Source organism: Schistocerca serialis, chromosome 3 (assembly GCF_023864345.2).
Source record: "Schistocerca serialis cubense isolate TAMUIC-IGC-003099 chromosome 3, iqSchSeri2.2, whole genome shotgun sequence".
NCBI classification, from domain to species: domain Eukaryota; kingdom Metazoa; phylum Arthropoda; class Insecta; order Orthoptera; family Acrididae; genus Schistocerca; species Schistocerca serialis.
Genome location: NC_064640.1, coordinates 380,019,295 through 380,043,177, shown reverse-complemented (window position 1 = coordinate 380,043,177; position 23,883 = coordinate 380,019,295). Strand labels below are relative to the sequence as shown.

The 23,883-nt window shown below is 40.3% G+C and overlaps 1 protein-coding gene across 2 annotated transcripts in view; it reads left to right on the top strand.

Moving 5' to 3' along the window:
• The window catches only part of LOC126470216 (cullin-2), a 202,533-nt gene that overhangs the window by 144,341 nt on the left and 34,309 nt on the right, over positions 1–23,883 (top strand). For both annotated transcript variants that reach the window (XM_050097896.1, XM_050097897.1), the window contains exons 12-13: positions 3,211–3,277; positions 8,729–8,928. In XM_050097896.1, coding sequence (XP_049953853.1) covers positions 3,211–3,277; positions 8,729–8,928 — 267 coding nt within the window. The remainder of the gene's footprint in view (positions 1–3,210; positions 3,278–8,728; positions 8,929–23,883) is intronic.

Here is a 23,883-nt window from a genome sequence, read left to right as displayed (position 1 = left end):
GAGTTCATTAAGATTTCATGTAGCAGCACCTATTGTTTCGTGGAATTTTGTGAAGTGCTTGTTCGTGTTAGTGAACCATAATGAAGCGCTTTCATTATAGTGCCAAATTCAAGAGGGGAGTTATTTCTTTTGCGGAACAAAGTTCTAATCGTGCTGCAGGTCTGCGATACGGGATTGGTGAGAGCAACATCAGGCGATGGCGACTGCAGAGAGACAAATTATTTGAACGTTCGAGTAGCAGGAAAGCGTTTAGTGGGCCAAAGTGTGGCCGATATCATGCACTAGAAGTGATTTGAAATGAATTTGTTAAGGAACAGCATCAAAAATTCCTGCCTGTGAACACCGAAATTTTAAAAATTAAGGCACAAGAAATTGCTAGAAAGCAAAACATCAAAAATTTTAAGGCTAGTCACAGCTGGATTGATCTGTTTATGAAGCGCTGGGTTTTTTCAATTCAGAGGTGAACTTCAGTTGCACAGAAGCTGCCGAAAAAGTATGAAGAAAAACTTGTGGAATTTCAGTACTTCATAATTAGGCGGCGCACAGAAAAGCAATACCTTCTTGGTCAGATAGGAAATGCTGACCAAACTCTTGTGTATTTTGACATGCCGTCAAATTATACAGTTGATGCGAAAGGAAAGAAAGACAAAAGTGTTCTCACATCAGGGGGTGAAAAACAGCGGATGTCCATCATGCTTGCTTGCACAGCAGATGGACATAAATTACCCCATTCATAGTTTTCAAGTGAAAGACTTTACCGAAATCGGAAGTGTTTCCAAAAACTGTAATTGTACGAGCAACCGGAACTGGGTGGTTTTCAGAGGACATGGTGCTGGAATGGATTAGGCATGTGTGGAATCGTCGTCCTGGCGCAATGCTTGGTTTACGCAGTCTGTTGGTATCAGATGCATACGCAGGTCATACGACACCTGCAGTAAAACGAAAATTAGAGGAAAGCAAAACAGACTTGGCAGTAATTCCAGGCAGGATGACGTCAATTCTGCAACCACTTGACGTCTGTTTGAATAAACCATTTAAGGACAAGCTTAAACCCATATACACAGAGTGGCTTTCGAAAAGCGACAGACAACTGACACCAACAGAACGTGTAAAATGCGTAAGTTTGTCACAAGTGTGCCAATTGATTTATGATGCATGGAAGTGTGTTCCAAATCTGACTGTGCAACAAGCATTTAAAAAATGTTCAATATCCAACGCACTAGATGGTACGGAGGACAATGCTCTGTGTGAAGAAATGAGCAACAAAGAATTGAGTGATGGTGATTCAGAATCATGACTGGCATTTTAAACAGTTAATATAAGATGTATTACAAACCTAATAAAATTTTGTTTTAAATTTCAGCGTTTAATTTCTAAGTTATTTTCATTCTTATTTTATAAGTGTTGCTACTCTGCATTGCACAGGATAGGAAAGCGTGGAGAGCTGCATCAAACCAGTCTACGGACTGAAGACAACAACAACACACTCTGCATTTAAAGTCAATACTAAAAATCTACTACGAAAATCTGACTGGCAGGATTGGGATGTATGTCAATATGACCAACTCTACGTTCTGAATTTTTTCCTACCTGTGACAAGACATGGTTGCTAATAGGAACTTTTATGAATCATGAATCACATACAGCATTCTCTTCGCCATAAGAATAATGCAGATGTAAACATTATGCCATGTATTCTTTCATGTTCGCTACTATCTTATTTAAATCCTGTCTGCCTAATAAACTATGAAACTAGAGTGAGACAACAGCAAAAGGGGAAGAATATAAATATCATATCATATTTATATTTGTATTATTCTTATGCTGAATAGTGATACAGTCAGAAATGAAGCACGACAACTGACTAGATTTTTAAATCTAAGTTGACTCTAACTTCTGTGCAGAATGTAATGTACTAAAGAGACATCTGCAAAGATTTTCAGAAGGAGAAAAATTTTTGTTAAACTCTCGTTCAGAACATCTTCTATCATACGCAGTCTATTATTTAGTTCTTGTTGATCATTATCAAAGAAAGTAGTAGTAAAAGTAACAATAAATAGCAGTCTCTTGCCATGGTTTTGTTAATATTTTTTAATTGTAAGCGACGGTAGGGCGCACAGAAGCAAGCCATGCCGTGAGTGGTGACAGGTTGTAAACTCTCATTATCAGAATGTGACAAACAATGCATGACACCTATAACAAAGAGAACAGCACTTATCAGATCAAAGCAAAATAAGCAATCGATTCAAACCATACTAAACACGTGGAAAAGGGAGGGTACCCGTATAAATACGGAAGGCGCGCCTGACACATAGCAGAAGCTTAACTGCTAAGCTTATGACTTGAACCAAACTACTATAGCTTTATTTCATACATTCAACCTAAATTGTGTCTCATGTTACAGTGGACCAACTTTGTTTCGATTTGGAGGTGTGATCTAAAACTTTTCTCTCCCCTTGAATTTCGAGTCTCAGATTTCAGATGCGGTTTGGATTCGGGAAAATTTTTTTCCTTGATTTCAAGTCTCATTTTTCAGGCGTGGCTTAGGTTCAAGTAAATACGGTATGCCCATACTAATCTCTCTGCTGTGTGGCATGCCACGAGCAGAGGAACACATGTAGGGGCGGAGAAATGGCTGCTATACCCCATAGTGAGATGATGGCACTGGATCATAAGACTGCTCCCTGGTTGTTGTTGTTGTCATCGTCATCATTGTAGTCGTCGTCATTGTCGTCATTGTCCAGCATTGAAATGGCAAGTTCTGTTATCAACACAGTGTTGCTCAGTTTTTTCCTGAACTGACTGACTCAGAATGCACAGTACACAGTGGCATGTGGAAACCTCAGAGGCTTTGGAGGAGGAGTGGTTCATGTCTCATGTATCCATGAGTGGACACTATAAAATGGGCTGATGTTCTGCATTAGAAATGGCCAGTAAGTCTGATGACACCCTTGTCACATGACTCCCAGATATTCCCTTGACTGTGGTCACAGGATCTGCTCTATCCAACACACCGACTATCTCTCAACCAGTTGTTCATGAGTGTATACAAAGTGGTTCCACTCTAGTGACATTTGGTAACTTTCTGTGAATATAATTTTAGTCTTTCGTAGACTGTGAGATACTGGTAATAATTGTCATGGAATTATAAGTGCTACAGTTTACTATAAGAGTTTAATTTTCTTCTTCTATCTTTCTTTTAAATTTCAGTTTGAAACATTCTATCATAAAGGATTCAGCGGGAGGAAACTGACATGGCTGCATCATCTTAGTCAAGGTATGATGAAAATAGCATTTTTTAATTTTGGACTTTTCTGCTTATGGCTTAAATACTTGTACCAGCCATGAAAACGTTGAAGACCTTGGGAGAGTAGCAATATTTGTATCTGCCATAGCTTGGAATACTGTAACTTAAATCTTTGTCTCATTAAATCAATATATTTTGTGAGAAGTTGGGTTTCACCCTTTTTTCTTTTCTTTTCTTTCCATAATCAATCATAAGGACACATACATAAAACTACTCTGCACAACTATTCCTCGTAGTCATGCAATGGGCAAAAGTACATATTTGAGACATTACACGACAGTATTTTAGTATGTCCCACAAAAATTAGACTGTGTTAAAATTTGCACAAATTAATGGTCAGATGTAAATGCAGTTAAACAAGGCAATATTGCTAATAATGTAGCAGTCCATCAAGGATTCTTTGGCTTTTATTCACTCAGCTTGTGTACACTAGAAAGTTATAGCTGCAAGTTTGCCAGTAATACAGTTGCATGTATTCTCTGTCATTGCACCATAGCCCAGGAAAACTAGCATGAAAAGAGTCCACACTGACCAATAGATGTGCACAAGTGTGAAATAATTTTAATCTACATTAGGCAACCCAAATAAGAGTTAAATGAGTGTGTGACAGTTTCTTGTGTGTGCTAAATTTTTGAGAGCCAAAAAACCACAAAATTTTTGGACTCGAAAAGATACATCGTACAAAAAATTCCCAAAACACCAAAATGAAAGAGCATAAATATCCACGTTGATTAACTGACTTGATTGTTAAAATCATTTCAGTCGTTTAGCCACATGCAGTTGTCAGTTTTTGCCGAATTGTCAGAAAAGTTGGTTATGCTCATTTTCCAATGCCTGTAACGATCAGAAATGGCTGCTCCAAGTGAAGAGTGTCATGTGTGGAATTTGTAGAGCGTCAAATTAGTGTAAAAAAGCTCACAAATTTTAAAATTCACTCACTCCTTTGTGAAGATACAAATAAAAACATGTGAAAGTTTTCATAGGCCTAACTTCCTGCTAAGACTTTTCTGTGAAGTCAAATTACTTTTGAATACCAGATTATCCACATTTGCCCAAACATTAAAATTTAATAACACTGATGTGTAGAAATTCAGTAAGTGGTTTGATTTTCATGACCCATTCTCGTAAGACACAACTGTCATTTACATAATACTGGAGTGTGTGTAGAGGGCAGATGAGATCAACTGCCCAGAGGCTTATGAAAAAAGGGAAAAAGTTTGGAAAATACTCAAGGGAAAAACTTTAAGCGAGTGCAGCTCCTGAGAAAGAACCAAGTAGTCCCTCTATGAGCCGTGAAGTGTACAGTCGAGATGAGTGCTGAACCAGTCCTTGTCAGTCCTGCTAAAATTTTCCATCCAGTTCCTTTCCATCTGAAGTCACCAGAACAGCCTTTGAGTTAGCCCCATGTCCGTTACCTCTTTTTGATGACGATGGAATAATGCACAAGACAAGAAAATTAGACCCCACTGCTAAAATCACAAGCAACACAGACTTCATCCTTGACGGTGGGTGCCACTTACGGTGGGTGCCACTTGCGCCCAGTTCTGTGTGGGTGCTACTTACGCCCAGTTCTGTGGAATACTGATAATGTGTTTTCCTTCATCTTTATAAAGTACGTGAAGTACGTCAGAGAACACTTTTGGTCCAATTGCACCATAGTGTTTGATGGATATCCTAAGGAGTGAAACATAAAATATGCTGAACTTGCCTGAAGAGCTTTAGCTATGTCACCCATATCTGTTTTATTTAATGAGACAATCTCACCAACTCTGCCAAAAGAATGTTTCTTAATAAACAAATTTAATAAGAAATGTCTTATCTCAATGTTGACAGAAAAATTCTATAGTGAAGGGCACCAGGTCAAGCAGGCCATTGAGGCTGTAGATCCCTACATTGTTGGCACAGCCATAGGAAAGTGGAGACAGGGAGACATCTTCATTGTCAAGGAAGATACTGATTTTTTGGTACTTACTGACCACATAGCTGATAATAGTGGGCAGGAAGAACTTGGAACAAATATCTTCCTGATGAAATCTGGAAAAGGCAACCAAGACACATTCATTTACACTCCCAACAGTTCTAAGTTCTCTGAAGAAGCCAAAAACCATGTGTTATTTCTTCACACCTTCAATGGCTGTGACTCAAACTCTTACATTTTTCTACAGGGAAAAATCAAATTTATAAACACATTTCAAAAGAACACGAACCTCCAACATGTCGCCTCAGACTTAAAGCGTCCCAACGCTACTTGTGATAGTGTTGCTGAAGCAGAAGTGAAGTTCTTTTTGTGTTCATACATGGATGGCAGCTCCAAACCTTTGAATAAAAATTGTCTGCAACTGTTCCAGAGAGCATTATCGAAAAATAACAATTTCAGTTTGGCATGTTTACCTGCCACTGGAACTGCTGCTCACCATTACTCCCTCAGTCTACCTGCAGGGTGGGGGGTGGGGAGCACAAAATGTAAACATCACTCATCACTACAGATATTTGGACTTAGGTTATGACATGTTTGATACGCCTGCAGTCGCTGGCAATGACGTGGCGCAGACAAATAGTGAAATTCTGCATGACCCACTGCAGTGTCGGAACATCGATGCTGTCAATGGCCTCTTGAAATGGCTGTTTTCAGCTCAACAATGGTTTTGGGATTACTGCTGTACACCTTGTCATAAATATAGCCCCTTGTCTTTAATATAGCCCCACGAAAAGGAGTCACATGAGTTTGGATCCGGAGAATATGGTGACCAATTGAGGCCCATGCCAGTGGCCTCTGAGTGCACTTGAGCCAGAATGTTGTTCCCAAAATGCTTCTCCAGGGCATCAGACACTCTCCTACTTCAGTGAGACTGAACTCGGTCTTGCATGAACCACACCTTGTCAAAATCAGGGTCACTTTGGATAATGGGGATGAAATAGTCTTCCAAAACCTTCACGTACCATTCGGTAGTCACTGTGCCATCAAGGAATATTACACCAATTATTCTGTGACTGGCCTTTGCACACCACAGTCACCCGTTGAGGGACCGAGCGAGGTGGCGCAGTGGTTAGCACACTGGACTCGCATTCGGAAGGACGACGGTTCAATCCCGTCTCCGGCCATCCTGATTTAGGTTTTCCGTGATTTCCCTAAATCGCTTCAGGCAAATGCCAGGATGGTTCCTTTGAAAGGGCATGGCCGATTTCCTTCCCCATCCTTCCCTCATCCAAGCTTGCGCTCCGTCTCTAATGACCTCGATGTCGACGGGACGTTAACCACTAATCTCCTCCTCCTCCCTCCCGTTGAGGGTGAAGAGACTTCTCCATCACGAAATGCGGATTCTCACTCCCCTAAGTGTGCTAATTTTGCTAACTGACAAACCTGTCCAAATGAAAGTGGCTGACAACAACAAGGCGTGTGCATTCAAATTCCCATCATGCCCCATGGCCAACCGTGCAATTTGAACATCCTAACACAAACTGTTCAGAAGTTAAGATGATTTTATTTCATATAGTTCAATAATTGTCACCCTTTATGTATACTGTGTGTGTGTATGTATACTGTATGTGTATTAATGTTAAACCATTAACTTTTTCATTTGTGTGTTTGCACTACTTAACAGTGATATTGCTATTGGCTGAGTACATCACGTGTCCTGTGCTCTGAGTGTCTGCCATCATTGGCTTGCAAGATCATGTGACATGAACTATTACTGGCTGACAAAAGTGCACCTCAATCTTGATTTCAGTTCTACAGAGCCTACTGTGCTGTAATTAATGAAATTCATGTTTCTACTTTCATAATATAAAAATAGTCAGTTTAAATATTGCTGTACATCAAAGATCTTTCCAAACCCTGTTGTTGTATGCTGGGTTGTGTTTCCTTAAGTGCCGGGAAGTTCTGTGCCAGTGTATAAAACCTTCACCATTCAGAGGACTCATAAGTTTTATAGCTCCAAGGGAAAGTATATTGTCAATATGGAAAAAATGTACTTTCACCTGAAAAAAGTGTATTTTCACCTGAGAAAAAGTGTATTTTTAACTGGGAAATCTTGTCCTCCTCCTTGTTCACGTATACATCCTGGTATACCTTTTATGAGAGTACAGTGGCAGTATAGTTTCACACTGTCTTGGCATTTGGAAGGCTGGGGATCGTAATTGGTAAAGGGTCATTCAGCATTAGGTTTTGTTTGATCTCCTTAATTCACTTATTAGGGTGCTTCTTGTGAAAAATATACAGCCAATTTATCTTCATAACAATTTACCATCAGAGTTTGCATTCGGCCTTTAATGACCGTGTCATCAATGAGATGTTAAGCCCTAATCTTCCTTCCTCCTTTTTTCTTCCCTGCCCATTTATTTTAGTGCCCTGTACTGTTTGGCATACATTAGTGGCTTGATTTCTTTCTTCTGTTACTGCTTTCTTTTAATCTCTCAGAAAATCTGGAATCAGGATCTGGTTTTTGATAAACTTCATTATCTTAGTTTCTTTTTTGCCTACATCTCATAACACCTGTGAAAAATATTGTTTTGCTTGTAGAAATTATTGTTTCTTTTCAACTTGAAATCTATGAACATTTTGGAATCTTGATTGGTTTCATAACATGCATGCCCCCGTTTTCTCTCTCTCTCTCTCTCTCTCTCTCTCTCTCTCTCTCTCTCTCTCTCTCTCTCTCTCTCTTGTTCTGAGAGCATGTGTATAGTGTGTATGTACTGTAAGGCGTGTGGTGACACTCCGAAACTGCTACTGGCTGCATAGTTCAAAACTGTGTCTAGTGTTTAACTAAACAAATGGATGGCAAGTAAAAGGCCCTTGTGATTTACAATCATACATTGTGTACACTGACACTTCTGTCACTGCAAAAAAAAAAAAAAAAAATTTGAAAGAGTGTGCACATTCTATTGCCCATACCTTCCCTAGAAAGGTTGTGATATTTGTCAGTAAACCCAGACGTCCTCACTGCTCTGCTGTAAATAATCAGACATGTTACATGAAAGATGAACGCCACTAATAACTCTTTAAATGATGAGGTGCTAGCTCAGATGTATGATTGAGGGTAGTGGGACTGTGAACAGATTTTCCCTATTTATTTAATTTATGCAGAAGTTATGTAATACAATGTATTCATTCCCACAGTAAGTGTATAATTATGCACTGTGACTTGTCATATAGCAAAGAAAATATATTGTCATGTTGTAGTTAGTAACAGAAAGAGCATTCATCAAACACCAATCACAAAAATAACAATGTAGCTTTTATATTATAGTTGATTTACACACCTAGAAGATATAATTGTACATATATTTAAAAATAAGATCATCTCTCATTCTTGATATCAGTAATTGTTGTTGAGAATAGAATTTCTTATGATAATAGCTGTTTGTGGTGGTAGCATTGGTGTATTACTTAGTAGTAATATGACGGTGGCTTTGATGTTTCAGGTGAATTGAAACTTGGCTATCTTAAAAAGCCGTACCAAGTTACAATGCAGACATTTCAAATGGCCATCCTTCTTCAGTTTCAAGAGGTCGACTCATTAACTTGTCGAGAAGTGCAAGAATGTTTACAACTCTTCGATGAACCTTTTAATAAGCATGTTATGGGTCTAATTGAGTCAAAACTGTTGATGACTGATAATCAGGTGAGGATAAAAGTACTTAAATTGTTGCTTTACAATAATGACCAAAAGTCTGCAGATACCCCTTGCTGTTCATTCCAGAGACACCAGCTATATGAGGGTGGACCCATAAGTATCCGGCCTGACTGAGAGATGGCAGTAGTTGTTGAAAAATATCTCTGGATTAGAAAGAATATGATCTATGAAGTGTATGTTTAAAGTTTGAAGGCGCCACATTATTTAGTATTTGTTTGGCAGCCATCAATAGTGAACATTGTGACTGAACTTGTGAAAATGGAGAAAATTGGTCATCGTTATGTGATACATTTTTTGAAAGGCCTCAGCACAACCAATATTAAAGCTGAGCTAGATTTTACTTTGGGAGAATCTACTCCTTCATTGACAGTAAAATATTGGGTAGCTGAGTTTAAACAAGGCCATATCAGCTGCCAAGACGAGCATCCCAGTGGTCGACCAAATGAAGTGGCAACTCCAGAAATGGTGAAGAAAATCCACAAAGCGGTACTGGATAGTCGTCGACTGAAAGTACGCGAGCTAGCAGACATAGTAGGCATTTCAAAAAGTGTGGCACATCACATATTATCTGAAAATTTGGACATGAGAAAACTGTGTGCAAGCTTTGTGCCACATCCTCTCAAACTCGAGCATAAACAGTGTCGCAAAGATGTTTCAGTTGAGTGTTTAGCAAAGTTTCGCAGCAACAAAGCTGATTTTTTGCACTGTTTTATAACCATGGATGAAACGTGGGTCCACCACTTCACTCCCAAGACAAAAGAACAATCAAAACAATGGACACAATTTGGAGAACTGACTCCAAAGAAGGTGAAGACCATTTCATCTGCAGGCAAGGTCATGGCATTGGTTTTTTGGGATGCACATGGGATAATTTTCATTGACTATCTTGAAAAAGGAAAAACTATTAACGGCGAGTATTATACGAACTTATTGCAACATTTAGACAAAGAAATCGAGCAAAAACAGCCGCATTTGGGCAGGAAGAAAGTGTTGTTTCTTCAGGACAATGCACCACTTTACAAGTCTGTTATTGCAATGGCCAAAATTAATGAATTAAAGTTTGAATTGCTACCTCATGCATCCTATTCGCCAGATTTAGCCCCCTCAGATTATTTTCTGTTCCCAGACTTGAAAAAATGGCTTGGAGGTCGAAGATTTTCTACAAATGAAGATGTGATGTCGGCAGTTAATGGCTATTTTCAGGAGTTAGACAGTTATCCTTATAAAAAGGGTATTGAACTTATATTTTTATAAACAGGCATGTTCAATTTAACAAACAAAGGGAAACAATAGTTAAAACTCTAGTCATGCATTTTTGAAAAATGGGCTTCAAATTCCCAGTCAGCTATCCATGTTCTTGTTTTCCGTGTTTTGTATAAATCACTTACAGTAAATTCCAGAACAGTTCCTTTGAAAAGAACATGTCAGTTTTCCTTCTCATTCTTCTTCAGTCATGAATCTCTTGTGTCAGCATGTCATTGATGGGTTGTTATAATGTAATCTTCCTTCTTATTATTGCATTCATTTTTTACATCAACTTAAGCCAATGGTCTGAGCTCCAACCAGGGAAAAACAGTCGCAAACAATCACACTGTCCTCCAGTTTCATCTAAACCTATGTAGGTATCATACACCATGGATCATTACTTCTTAAACCTTTGTGTTGCAAAGACCGATTATGACGTCATATCCACCGTTTGCCTCTCAGCAACAACCTCTTTATTTATGCTGCAACAGAAAGTCTGTCCAATAATTCACAAGAATTTCTGTTGATTGGTTTGCATAGAACAGTTTCGACTTCTGCTGTCCCCATCAGTCAAGTTCTTAGCCTACCAGAATAGTGATTAGTTTTAGTGCTTCCCTGTCACTTCCATTTTACAGTAACATCACTAACAGTGAAAATAAATATACGTGACCCCTGCGAAAGTTCTGATGGAATGCACTAACTTGAGAGGCAATACAATCATACCACATTCAAATTCATTCAGTTCTTTCATTGATTAATTCTGATAGAAAACTTGGGTACAATGTTGATGCAATGTTCCTCCAATTCTTATATATGTTGTCTGATGTCACACAGAAGACATTCAGCGAGGTGCCAGGAGATTTTTGGCAACATGTACTTCATATACTCCTAAGAATTACAGTGTATTAGGAAATAAGTGCTCTTTTTCAGGTAAGGCTAAATTTCTTAGAATGTATTTCATGTGAATCAGGTGTTCTTAACATGTGGTATAAGGTTTTGGGGTGATTTTAAGGGAGACGTTGAAAGTTGTTTGTTTGTGGTGAAATTTGTTCTCTGTCTTTTGGCATAATGATAATAAACAGTGACATGAAAATTTGTGTTTAGCTTTGATACAGATTGCAGGTTGTCTTGTTTTCTTCTCTCCTATCATAAAAGATGGTAGAAATTTGGATTTTTGGCTGTGATCTGGAATCAAAACAGCAGTCACTGCTGCGGAGGAGCCCTTATTCATCAGTGTGAAAGAAGGTGATGCTATGTCAGAATTGTGAAAGAGTAAGCTCCTATTCTTCAGTGCCAAGAGAATTAATCATCATAAATCATTTCAGCCTAACACTACACAAACTCATTTTGCTTCAAAATGTACAATGAAAGATACAAGAATTTTGGAACGACTGCTCATGGCTTTGTCACAAAAACAGGCTCACTCGTAAATCTGTAACAGCCATGCTGTTCTTGACAAGCAGCAGCATAGTTGCCATTCCTCACCAAATGCTGAAAGCTCAATGTATAGAAATACTCTCCGAGATCTAAAGAAATTCACAAGTGGTGCTTTTTGGGGGAAAAAACCCACCATGGTGATTGTGAGAAATGCAATAAAAGCTGTAATCTTCCCAGGATGACTAGTTTGAAGGACAATCACAATTAAGGTTACACGTTATTTGTTATGTAACTTATGTGAAGAACTTTCTGGATACATCTCATGTCCAAATGTAACAGTATATGATGCACTGTTACTTTGCATATCATCTTGAAAATGTGAGGTTGACGTGTAGAAGGCAGTAATGCATTGCTCAGTAAGAAACACTAGTCAGACACTGTGAACTTCTGTACATTTAATATACATGTTCACAGTCTTTAAGCTGCACAATAATCAAATTTGGATTTTGAATCGTTATTTGTTGGGTATATGCATGGCATGTGGCACCTCTGGTGTGAGGAAGTCTCTGTAGCAAAATGATTAGGGTGTGACTTATTGAACAAGGTGGCTGGAGGCTGCTGCAGTTCTTTGTAGAGTTATGTTGGTTCCCCAAGGCATCAGTTCTTGATGACAACTTGTAAAGATGAAGGGTTCAGGAAGATGATTAGATACATTTGTGGCATCTGAGCTTATGAGATCCCCAATGCTTGGACCTATTGTTAGAAGTCCCAATTAGTGCGGGTGTGTTAAATGGAGAGAATCCATATGCATTTGGGCATTGAGTCTTAAAAGTGACTCCCTCATTGATCTTAACTGTAAGATAGTGCTGGTAGACACTGTGACAATGGCAGATGCTGCTGGTCATCCAACAACTGATGCTAAAGCTGGTTTAAAATCTTGAGCAATTTGCCTGTGAGTAATGTATGTGACCTGCACGCTGCAACCAGTGTTGCCTCCATCCATCCCAAATAGCAGCTGAACATTTCTAATGAAGCCAGAATACTAGACTGTAGCTGTTTGGGTAGGTTTGTTGCTTGATCCATTGTTTAGGGTAGATTAGATGCATAGAGTTCTTGGTTGACAACTGTATATAATTTCTGCCAGGCTTTTCCCATTGATCAATATGGTTCTGTACATTCTTAGGAATAGTGTTACAGTTGCCTCTGTGAGTACGTCTCCTAAACAGCTTGCAGGTGGAAAGATGAAATTTTTAAATTTTGCTAAGGGCCTGAATAGTGGCTTATGTGGTGGTAGACTGTGTGTTTACTACATAAGATATTTGAATAAACTGTCCACCTCAGCCAGTAACACTGAATTTAGAAATGTCCCCATAAAATATAACTGCACGTAGTCCCAGCACTTCAGCGTGACAGAGAGAGGATTGATGCAGAGGTACTGCCTGCTGTTTTGCATATCGATTGCATGTGAGTACCAGATGCTCTGTTTTGGTGTTGACGACCAATCAAAACACAGCGTGGGGTGACGTTCTTCGTAGAGATCCAGTACCCAGTGACCCATTTGTAGAAGCAAGAGTATGTTGATCAGGAGTGCCTAGAGAATGACTGTATGTTGTCTTTCCCTTTCTCTCCTTGTAAGAACTGCTTTTTCAATTACTGAGAGCCAGTGGTGCATAAAAAAGTAATTTCGGATGGAATCTTTGTGGTTATGCATTGTGATGTTGTTGGAAAGTTTTATAATGTTTGTTCCACTTGCTTATACATTTGTAAGCAGACAGCTTCTATTGCAACATTGAATGCTGGATCTGTGCCCACTGTAATTCATAATAAACCATTTGCATGCTGCACTGTCAATTTGGTTTGTTGTGGTCACCAAACATACTAATCCTACCACTTTATTATGGTACCTGCTACCTAGAATCTACTCAACAAAGTGACTATAGTTTGTAAGGAATGTGTTCATATTATTCTGCTGTCAGGTACACTATGTGATCAAAAGTATCCGGCCAGCCCCAAAAACATAAGTTTTTCATGTTAGATGCATTGTGCTGCCACCTACTGCCAGGTACTCCTTATCAGCGACCTCAGTAGTCAGTAGACATCGTGAGAGAGCAGAAGGGGGCACTCCATGGAACTCTGATTTCGAATATGGTTCGTTGATTGGATGTCACATGTACACAAGATTTCCACACTCCTAAACATCCCTAGGTCCACTGCTTTCGATGTGATAGTGAAGTGGAAACGTGAAGGGACACATACAGCACAAAAGCGTTCAAGCTGACCTCGTCTGTTGACTGACAGAGGCCGCTGACAGTTGAAAAGGGTCGTAATGTGTTACAGGCAGATATCTATCCAGACCATCACACAGGAATTCCAAACTGCACCAGGATCCACTGCAAGTAGTATGACAGTTAGGCGGGAGGTGAGAAAACTTGGATTTCATGATCAAGCAGCTGTTCATAAGCGACACACCGGTAAATGCCAAACGGCGCCTCGCTTGGTGTAAGGAGCGTAAACATTGGACGATTGAACAGCAGAGAAACGTTGTGTCGAGTGACGAATCATGGTACACAATGTGGCGATCTGATGGCAGGGTGTGGGTATAGCAAATGCCCAGTGAACGTCACCTGCCAGCATGTATGGTGCCAACAGTAAAATTCTGAGGCGATGGTGTTATGGTGTGGACGTGATTTCATGGAGTGGGCTTGCACCCCTTGTTGTTTTGTGTGGCACTATCACAGCACCTTTTTGCTTCCCACTGTTGAAGAGCAATTCGGGAATGGCGATTGCATCTTTCAACACGATCGAGCACCTGTTCATAATGCACGGCCTGTGGCAGAGTGGTTACAAGACAATAACATCCCTGTAATGGACTGGCTTCACAGAGTCCTCACCTGAATCCTATAGAACACCTTTGGGTTGTTCTGGAATGCTGAATTCGTGCCAGACCTCACCGACTGACATCGATACCTCTCCTCAGTGCAGCATTCTGTGAAGAATGGGCTGCAATTTCCCAAGAAACCTTCTAGCACCTGATTGAACGTATGCCTGCGAGAGTGAAAGCTGTCATCAAGGCAAAGGGTGGGCCAATGCCATGTTGAATTCCAGCATTACTGATGGAGGGCACCACGAACTTGTCAATCATTTTCAGCCAGGTGTCCAGATACTTTTGATCACATAGTGCATGTAACATTAGATAGATGTGAATACTGTCTGCATTCATGTACTTCGTATTTTTTGACATCGGGTTTGACATTTGGGGAGGGGGGGGGGGGCAACATAGCATCTTGAAGGAACAATGTTATTGGTACCTTTTAGAACCCAGAACCACCTTACATTCTAATCTGCATTGAGATTAGCTGTTAACTGCAAAATATTTCTCAGCTTTCATGACACGTACCTCTGAGTAACTTGCTACATGTCAGTATCCATTACATGTTCTGGCTTTCTTGAGAGGCAGAGAAGCTGCTTTCCTCTGCCCATTGCTGTTCACACTGTTAGTGTGTTCTTAGGAACATCTTTGAAAGCTCTGGGCATACTATACTGTGAAGTACCTGTTATGGACGTATCCGTTTCCATGTATCGCAGGTCGTCAGGTATATAGGCCACCTCAGTTGCCTTTTTGGTTAGTGAAACACTCTTTCACTTCTGTTGTACATGCTAAATAAATACCTCTCTTTTACACACTGTCTAGTAGGTGCGTTTCAGTTTAGCACACTAATTAACATTTCCCAAAAAGGACATTAGCTCCTTTAAATTCCATGGTTTTTGTGGATTCTTCGTTATAATTGAATTTTGTTTCATAGCTCTGGAACCTCTTTAGAGATGAACCTGGGGTTCCTGAGCTAGGGACTGGTGAGGGCCACCAGTCCTCTAAAACCATGCATGCTTCAGTGGACACCATATGGCGTGATGGTAGAGCGTTGTGTGACAAGAAGTGGGAATCATGGCTTCAGTGCCTAGATTATGAGGATGGTACGAACCTGTATTAAAGAATCTCAACGTCCAGGTTTTCTGTGTATCAATGGGATGGATGGCTGTTGAGGTGAAACAGTTTTTAGTGATACTTTGTCTGGGTGGAATCTTTATATATCCCTAGCTGATAATGGCATGTCCATGAAGCCTGCTACATCAAATTAAAGAAAAGAAAACCTCCCAGTGGTTCGGTTGGCAGTTTGGTAATACTAAGACCCAGCTTATTAAGAGAAGTTCTGATTTCAGCCTTCCTAAGCACAGACAAAGATGAGACCAGATAATAGAAACACAACACAGATTAACTGCTAGAATGTTCTATGAAGCCTGTACCAAGTATTTAAGTGTGAACTGCAAGGTAATCTTGTATAATATAATTGGATAGATAAAAAAATCTACTCACCAAGCGGTGGCAGAACACACACGTACAAGGATGTTATAATTAGGCAAGTTTACGGAGCCAATGGCTCCTTCTTCAGGCAGAAGTAAGAGGGGTGAAGGAAAAGGCTTGGAGAGGTCTAGGAAAAAGGGTAGATTTCAGGAAAGTCATCCAGAACCACAGGTCAGGGAAGACTTACCAAGCGGGATCAGAAGGTAAGACTGTAGTTACAGATGTTTTTCCTGTCATAAAGAGAGACGACTGTATATTTGAAAAATTAATATCTTTCTCTATACAGAAGGCTTTTTGTGGGTTACCAGAATCACTGAACTTGGTGAAACATGGGAAGACACTGCTTGCAGGAACTGCTGCCTCATGTCAAGCAACATGGTTATGAAATACAATACAACTTGGCGAGTACCCAATCTTGACAGAGTTGTTTTAGCAAAGTTGTTGCGATCCGCAAGGTCATAATAGACATGGATACAGTGAATTAAAGTTTGAAAGGGAGGCTTGTAGAGTGTATGTCACATCATGGAAAAGTCAACCTCAAATATTGTGTGGAATAGTGAACTTGCTCGCTAAAATTTACAAAGAACTTGACAGCATGAGACGACTTATCACTATGACATTGCATCCTCTCTGGCATGGATGCATATAGTGATTCAGTCGGAAAGGCTTTGTATCCTCTCCTAAGTCAAGCTGGCCCACAATCCTCATAACGGCCTTGATATCATGGATATTGGCACTGACGAGGAGTTGAAGTCTGAGCTAGTCCTAAACATGTTCTATCTGGGAAAGATCTGAGGACCTTGACAGCCACAAAATTGCACCCCAATACTGTAGCACGATAGATACGATATGCGGGCACAGGGTGGGTGTTGTGCCATCAAGGTTCGCTTGATCGTCACCAGTTGTGATATGAAGCCGTACCCAATGGCTGCCCATAACATAATGCCAGGAGTAACACCACTGTACCTCTCCAAAACTTTCAAAGAATGAGATCTCTCTCCCAGTTACTGCGATACTATCTGATGATGGTCATCCAGAGTAGTGCAGAGAAACAGTTCACCAATGAATACAATGCAATGCCATTCATCAACAGTCTGTGCTTTCCAGTTATAACACCACTGAAACAGCAGCCATTTGTGTCATACTGTTGACTGCAGCCTACGCATGGTACGATATTTCCATAGTCCGGCTGCTGTTACTCTTACACTAACAGTGCAGGATGACACAGAATGTTGCAGGGAGTCCATTACTTGTCCTCGGATGGCAGACGTAGATATGAAAGGTGTTAAGACACGCTTGGTGCACAAATGACAATCCTGCCTTGTAGTGGTGAGATGTGGTCAACTGTAACCCTGACGAAGAGTATGCCTGGACTCACATTCCTGTGCAGTCCAACAATGGGCCACTGTCACATCCAAATGCTCCACAAGTATGGATAATGTGAAATTCAACCAGATGGCCACATTGGGACCCACAATGAGGCCTTTTTCAGACTTTGTCAGCTGCTTGTAACACTGTCTCAAATGAGTGTGCAGCATCTCTGTGTCTTTCACTGTGATCACTCAACATCTAACTCTGTTTGTGGCCTTTATATACTCTACTAGGCCTGGTAACAACACTAAACATGAAAAACACTAATGCACTCTGATGGTGGCCGGTCATCCTACCTATAACAGTGTATTGTAACTCTTAATCATTTATATATCCACAGATGGTGTGTACATGTATGAAATTACATTGCTATCCGACCATGTCTTCTGAGTGCTTCACTTGCTTTTGTCAGGCGTTGTATTAGGGAGTAGTTTTTAATGTGTTATCACAGTGGGTGGCTCATACAATTTTTATTTTTTTCGTAAGTGATCGTCCAGTCACATATCTTTTTCATATTATTTTAACTTTCTTCGTAACATATCCATGCTTTTTCCCTTTTTTAAAAAAACGTTTTAGAACATTTGACCAAATTTAATCTTGCAAATTGCATGATAGTGTGAATGCGAGGGAGTACATGAGTGAGATTGGGAGAGTAAGAGTGTCATTCTGAATGATATTTTAGTATTTCCCTTTTTAATATTTTAAATTAACCCCGTTCTCCTCTAATTATTTTAATGAGGATGGTGATGCCCCTGTAGATGTGCACCCATGAACTGACCAACTGGAATGCGAAAGGGTGAGAAAGTGTCGTTTATATCCAAGCTAAAATTAAGAGAACATCGAAGAAATACACAATACCCATGAACTGACCGACTGGAATGAAAAAGGGTGAGAAAGTGCCGTTTATATCCAAGCTGACATTAAGAGAACATCCAAGAAATACACAAGGTCCATCGATGAGAGCGTGGGCTGCAACACTCTTCACTGGAATTCGATTTTTCTTGTCTCCTGATGTTGTTATAAGTTCAATGTTTTCTATGGTTTTGTAGACTGTTGTGCGGCTACGACGATACCTCCTGTAGGGCATGTTGGTGGCGTTCAATGCAGTTGCCTGTGCAGCAGCAAGACACAGAATGAGCGTAGTGCGAGAGCGCGCTCGCTTATATACTGTGCAAGGACATTGACCACGCGCGCGCGCCCACACACACACACACACACACACACACACACACACACACACTCTCTCTCTCTCTCTCTCTCTCTCTCTCTCTCTCTCTCTCTCTCTCTCTGAACAGGAGGTCATAGATTGGCCCTTTTATTTTTAGGCACTTGTTATGATAATATCATTTAAATAATTTGTACTGGCATAAAATGGCAAAATCAGGCGTTCCAAACACTGTTCAAAAATAGCAAGTTATATAGCTTTGCACAATGTAGATGCATATAGTGGTGATAGCCAAATGGAGTGTTTATCACCATTATGGTGCAGGATACTTAATCAAGTAGTGATATTAACAAACCAGTCTGTATGAACCATTAATGAAACTTGATTGGACAAATCATCTGCTTTTGGTTGTTGATGGATGCAGTACACTAGTAATCAAAATACTACAATCCACCAACAGGAAAGGTATAAGAGAAGCTAAAATCTCAGTTGACTTTCGATAATTTGAAACTTGAGCCAGGGAAAAGTTCAAATTACTGAGAGTTCAAAATAGTAGCAATTCAAATAATTGAGAAGGATGGTGGAAAAATTCAAACAAACTGAGTTTGTAGTACATACATATGTACATACAACTTTTCTTAAATTAATGTGTGGTACATACAGGGTGTGTTTCAAAAGTTTCAAGACTTAACTGGGAATTAGAAATCTATTGGACATTTAAGTACAGGAGACTAAAATTCTTCAAAATATGATCCTTCAGCATCAACACAGCACTGCCAGCGCATCTTCCACTGTTCGTAGCCCATCTGGAAGGCCTCTGGTGTCATGCTGTCAAGGGCTCTCATCAAAGCCTGCTGGATGGTGTCGATGGAGTCAAATCGCTTCCCTTTTAGGCCTATCTTGGAGCCAAGTCGGGTCTGTAGGGTGGCTGCGGCAATGCTGTCACATTGAACTTGACCAAAACTTCAGCGGTACGTGCGTGATGTGTGAGCAGGTGCATTGTTGTGGTGGAGAATCGAATCACCCTTGATCGCTGGGCGGATGCGGCGAACTCGATCCCTCAAGCGGTGGAGCACTCCAGCATAAAAGTCACCTGTGACAGTCTGTCCACGAGTAACAAATTTCTTGTGAATCACTCCTTTACCATCAAAATAAACAATCAGCATGCACTTCACACACAAAGTGCTGATGCGAGCTTTCTTGGGTTCGGCGAGGAAGCAGTGTGCCATTCTGAGATTTGATGTTTCGGCTCAAGATTGTACTTGTAGACCCAGGTCTCATCACCAGTAACCACTTTCTCCAGAAGGTTCGGATCAACATTCAACCGTTGGAGCATTTCCTAGCAAACAGTCATGCACCATTTCTTCTGATCCACCAACAAACCTTTTGGCACCAGTTTGCCACACACTTTTTGCATCATCAATTTCTCCATCACAATCCTCCACACTGTACTTGGACTGAGTCCCAGTTCATTGACAATTAATCTAGTACTAAGATGACGGTCATTGTTTAGAAGTTCGCGTACTCTCTCCACATTTTGATCCATTCGGCTTGATGATGGCCTCCCAGAGTGGTCATCGTCTTCAACATCCCCACGGCCATCTTTGAAACATTTGTGCCACATGAAAACCATTGCATGGGACTTGGCTTCTTCCTTAAAGGCCTCTTGAGTCATACCGAGAGTCTCCGTGGCGATTTTGTTCAGTTTCACGCAAAACTTAATCGTATAACTCTGTTCCAAGTGCTGCTCCATTTTCACCTCTCCAACTTTTCGACCGAGGTCAATGACACGCACTCACACTGCAAGTGATGCGCACTCTCCAGGATTCCGGAAGCAACTGCGCAGCGTCAGTTCATTCCCTGAAATCCCCCACTACTTCCCCCACCCGGCGGAACCGGTCCGCACGCACTCCCCTACTCAGAAATGGATCAATCTTGAAACTTCTGAATCACACCTTGTACATACATATTGAAAATATACCAATGAAAATGTTACATGTCATTTTGAAAAATAATCGATGATTTTCTTCTGGGAGAGCAACTTCCATCTAGTATTGTTCACTGAATTTTCGATGGTGATGAGTGCTGAGAATAAATCGTCATTCATATCCGTTCTGAGGATGTAGGAGCATAGGGCGTGCACAGATGACCTCACTTCATGCAATGTGACTAGGGGATGGCTGTTGTTCTTTGTTATCTTCCTCGTACTGACAGGCCAACACTTCAGCATTGCTTAGAACACTATGGACACAGATGTCAGCATCAGTATGAACAAAATATTCAAAGGTTAATTCACCACAGCTGGGTGGAAGCTCCCACACTCAGTCTGGCAGGATTGAATTTGTTAATTCCTGTGACGACTTATGGCTAATATATAGAGAGTGCTAAGGCTATCATTTTTCCAGGCCTTATCCATCATGTGTCTAGCAATCAAAACTGTTATGGTCACCTTCTCACCTTTTTCAGTGCTTTCCAGCATAAGTGAAACAATTTATCTGTGGTAGAGTTTTAGAGTTTTGTGCTATGCCCTGGTTCATTGGTTGCAACGTTGATGTCACGCTGGGAGGGGAAAAAAATTAATTTTACATCATTTCATGGTGGTAGGTTGTTATGTATGGTGTATTTGTCCAAAAACAGTAAAATTTTATGTTTCTGTTTTTCGTATCACTGTAACTGAGGTCAGCCAGTCATTAAACGATTCTGTTGTCATCTGTGATTTTTTTTTCGTTTTAGCGATGAGTTGTGGGAAGCAATTTCATTCCCTTGAAACAGTGTGGTTTCAATTATTTTCCTACTGAGAGTGGTTCCCCTTCTGAGATCCATCAACGTTACAGGCTAGAAGGACAGTTATTTTGTCCTCTCTCAGTTTTCCTCCATGATACTTTCTTTCTTTCTTTATTTGAATAATGGGGTGCAATCAGGGGGAAAAAAAAACAACTGTTTCATCTGTGTTGAATATGTTGCATATGTCGTAGCTATTTGAAAATTGTTTTTGTCCGTTCAGTACAAAGGGAACTGTCCACACTGGCATTCTCTCCACAGATTATTTTTAAAATGCTAGTGTAACTTTTTGAAAATCTGAACCCCACCCCTCATTTGATGAAAATCGCTCAGTTCCAAGAGACTGAGCAGAAGACTTGGCTATTTCTTTCAGTGTGAAACCACTCACGGGAATGTTTTGCCCTCCACACTTATTTATCCACTTGAGCAAACACTCATCAAGTTGGGATATTCACCCCAGTGTGACCCTTTTCTTCCTGTGCACGAGGGACTTCCAGTGACTCTATTTTTTAAATCATCAAAAATGGTATAAAATAGCAAACAGTTTTGCAACATCTTGTTTCAATATTACACTCTCTTCAGCTTCAATACCAAGCTCTTTTTCATTAATTTAAGACACTTGTTCCTTGTAGCACTAAAGGCATTTCACAGTTTCAAGAAACATGGATTGTCTACAAACAGTATGTAAGCACACTACAGACTGAATAGGATATAGGTCAGAGAAAAAAAAGGTGATCTGAGCCTGTATTTGGAATCACAGAAGTAGGGGGACTTTCCTGGGAATTATAGTAGTAGGGGACTTCAAATTAAAAGAGTGTGGGAGCCCTGACTTCAAGTTATAAAGTTTTTGCAGGATGCCCTCACCACTACAACTTCGAATTATCAATGGGACCAAAACACATTGTCTTACACATTGATTTTTTTCAGCTTATTGAGTATTTTTCAAGAGACCAGAAAAAAATTTCAAATTGTTGAGTGTTTCAAATTATTGAATGTCACATTATCAAGAGTTGACTGTTTTAATTTTGAGTAATATTAAAAGGCTAGCATTTTGTACTTAAACAGTCACCATTTCTCATATTTAGTGCCATAGCAATTAGTAATTGTGGGTGTTCTGCAAATAATATTGTTATGGTAGTTTCATATGTCTGTGCCATTACTTTCATTACGCACAGTATATTGTCTTGTTGAAACCACAGTCAAGACCAAATCCAAAGTCAGGATCATCAGTGAAGTACAACAGTTAGCACTGGAAGCATATTTATTGCTGACATCAATATGCAGTCAAAACAGAGCTAAACCCCAGACGGAGAGTGCAGCTATTTATACAAATATCAAATATTGCAGAATGCTAGCATTTATACAAACACTAACTATTCCAGAATACACAGCACTACAAACAAGGTATTTTGAGAAACTTCCAGAAATGATAAATATTATGTAACAAATAATTGCTGGTTGTTGGGTTTGAGTTGGTAACTTGCAACATGCCAGCCAGCAATGTTAAGAATTACTCTACACTATATGCACCGTAGTTCATGGAGAAACAGGGACCCAGTGTTTCAGAAGTTCTTGTTGGAGCTGACTACAGCATCCTAGATTTGGATCTTGTGAATATTCCCCTGTATAGTGGTGCTGATAGATCCTCACATTCTGGTCTTGTTGTTACATCCTCTTCCCTACTATGAGCATTGAAGGTAGACCCTTGCATCAAAGTTTCACGATGGTCAAGTGAGTCTTTGGTTTTCTTGAACATCCCATTGTTGACCTGCACCTCTGGACTGTTGCAGGGCTCCAAATTGAGGACAAGAATGATGTCTTCGCGCTTTTGTCTTCTTGGTGAAGGCTCATAATCCTTGACTTGATATGTGACACACGATAAGTGCCAAAAGTCACAATACAGCCCAAAGTAGTACTAAAGTAACTTTTTTGATAGTCCCACTTTCCCACAGTCATAAAATTTTTTTCCATGTCTTCCAAGCTGTATCTCACTGGCTGGTGCCTGGCACTGGAGCACATTCGGTCTTCTACTTGGGTGTCCAGTGTCTGTATGGGAGCCAGTTACCTTGCTTCTTTGGTCCTGGTGATAATGTGTTTCATATAGTCATCCTGAGTATTGTCTGGTTGAGACAGGAACAGTGTATCCATTGTCATTTCGGCCTTGCAAGCATAGAGCAAAAAGGACAGCGGGAAGCCTTTAGTGTCATGCTTCGCTGTGCTGTATGTGAATGTCATGATGGGCAGTATCGTTATCCCAGTCTCTATGTTCGTCATCAACAAACACTGAGAGCATATCTACCAACAGCTTACTAAAGCATTGGTAGGCAGTTGTCATACCGTGGATGCTGCCGCAAGGTGAAATTACTTCTGATACTAGTCTAGACAGGAAAACTTCTCCACATTCAGAGATAATCACATAGGGTGCCCCATGCTTCAAATTGTGTCTTCTACCAGGAACCGTGCAATTTCCGGAGCTTCATGAAGTCAGCACAGCTTAAGTGACAGCATAGTTGGGGAGGCAGTCATTGATTCCTATTTGTCGACTTTAGGAACATCCTGAAGAGGTTGATTCCAATTCTGTGGAGTGGTGGTGCTGCAGGTTTGATTGGTACCATATGACCCAAACGTAATTATATCAAATACT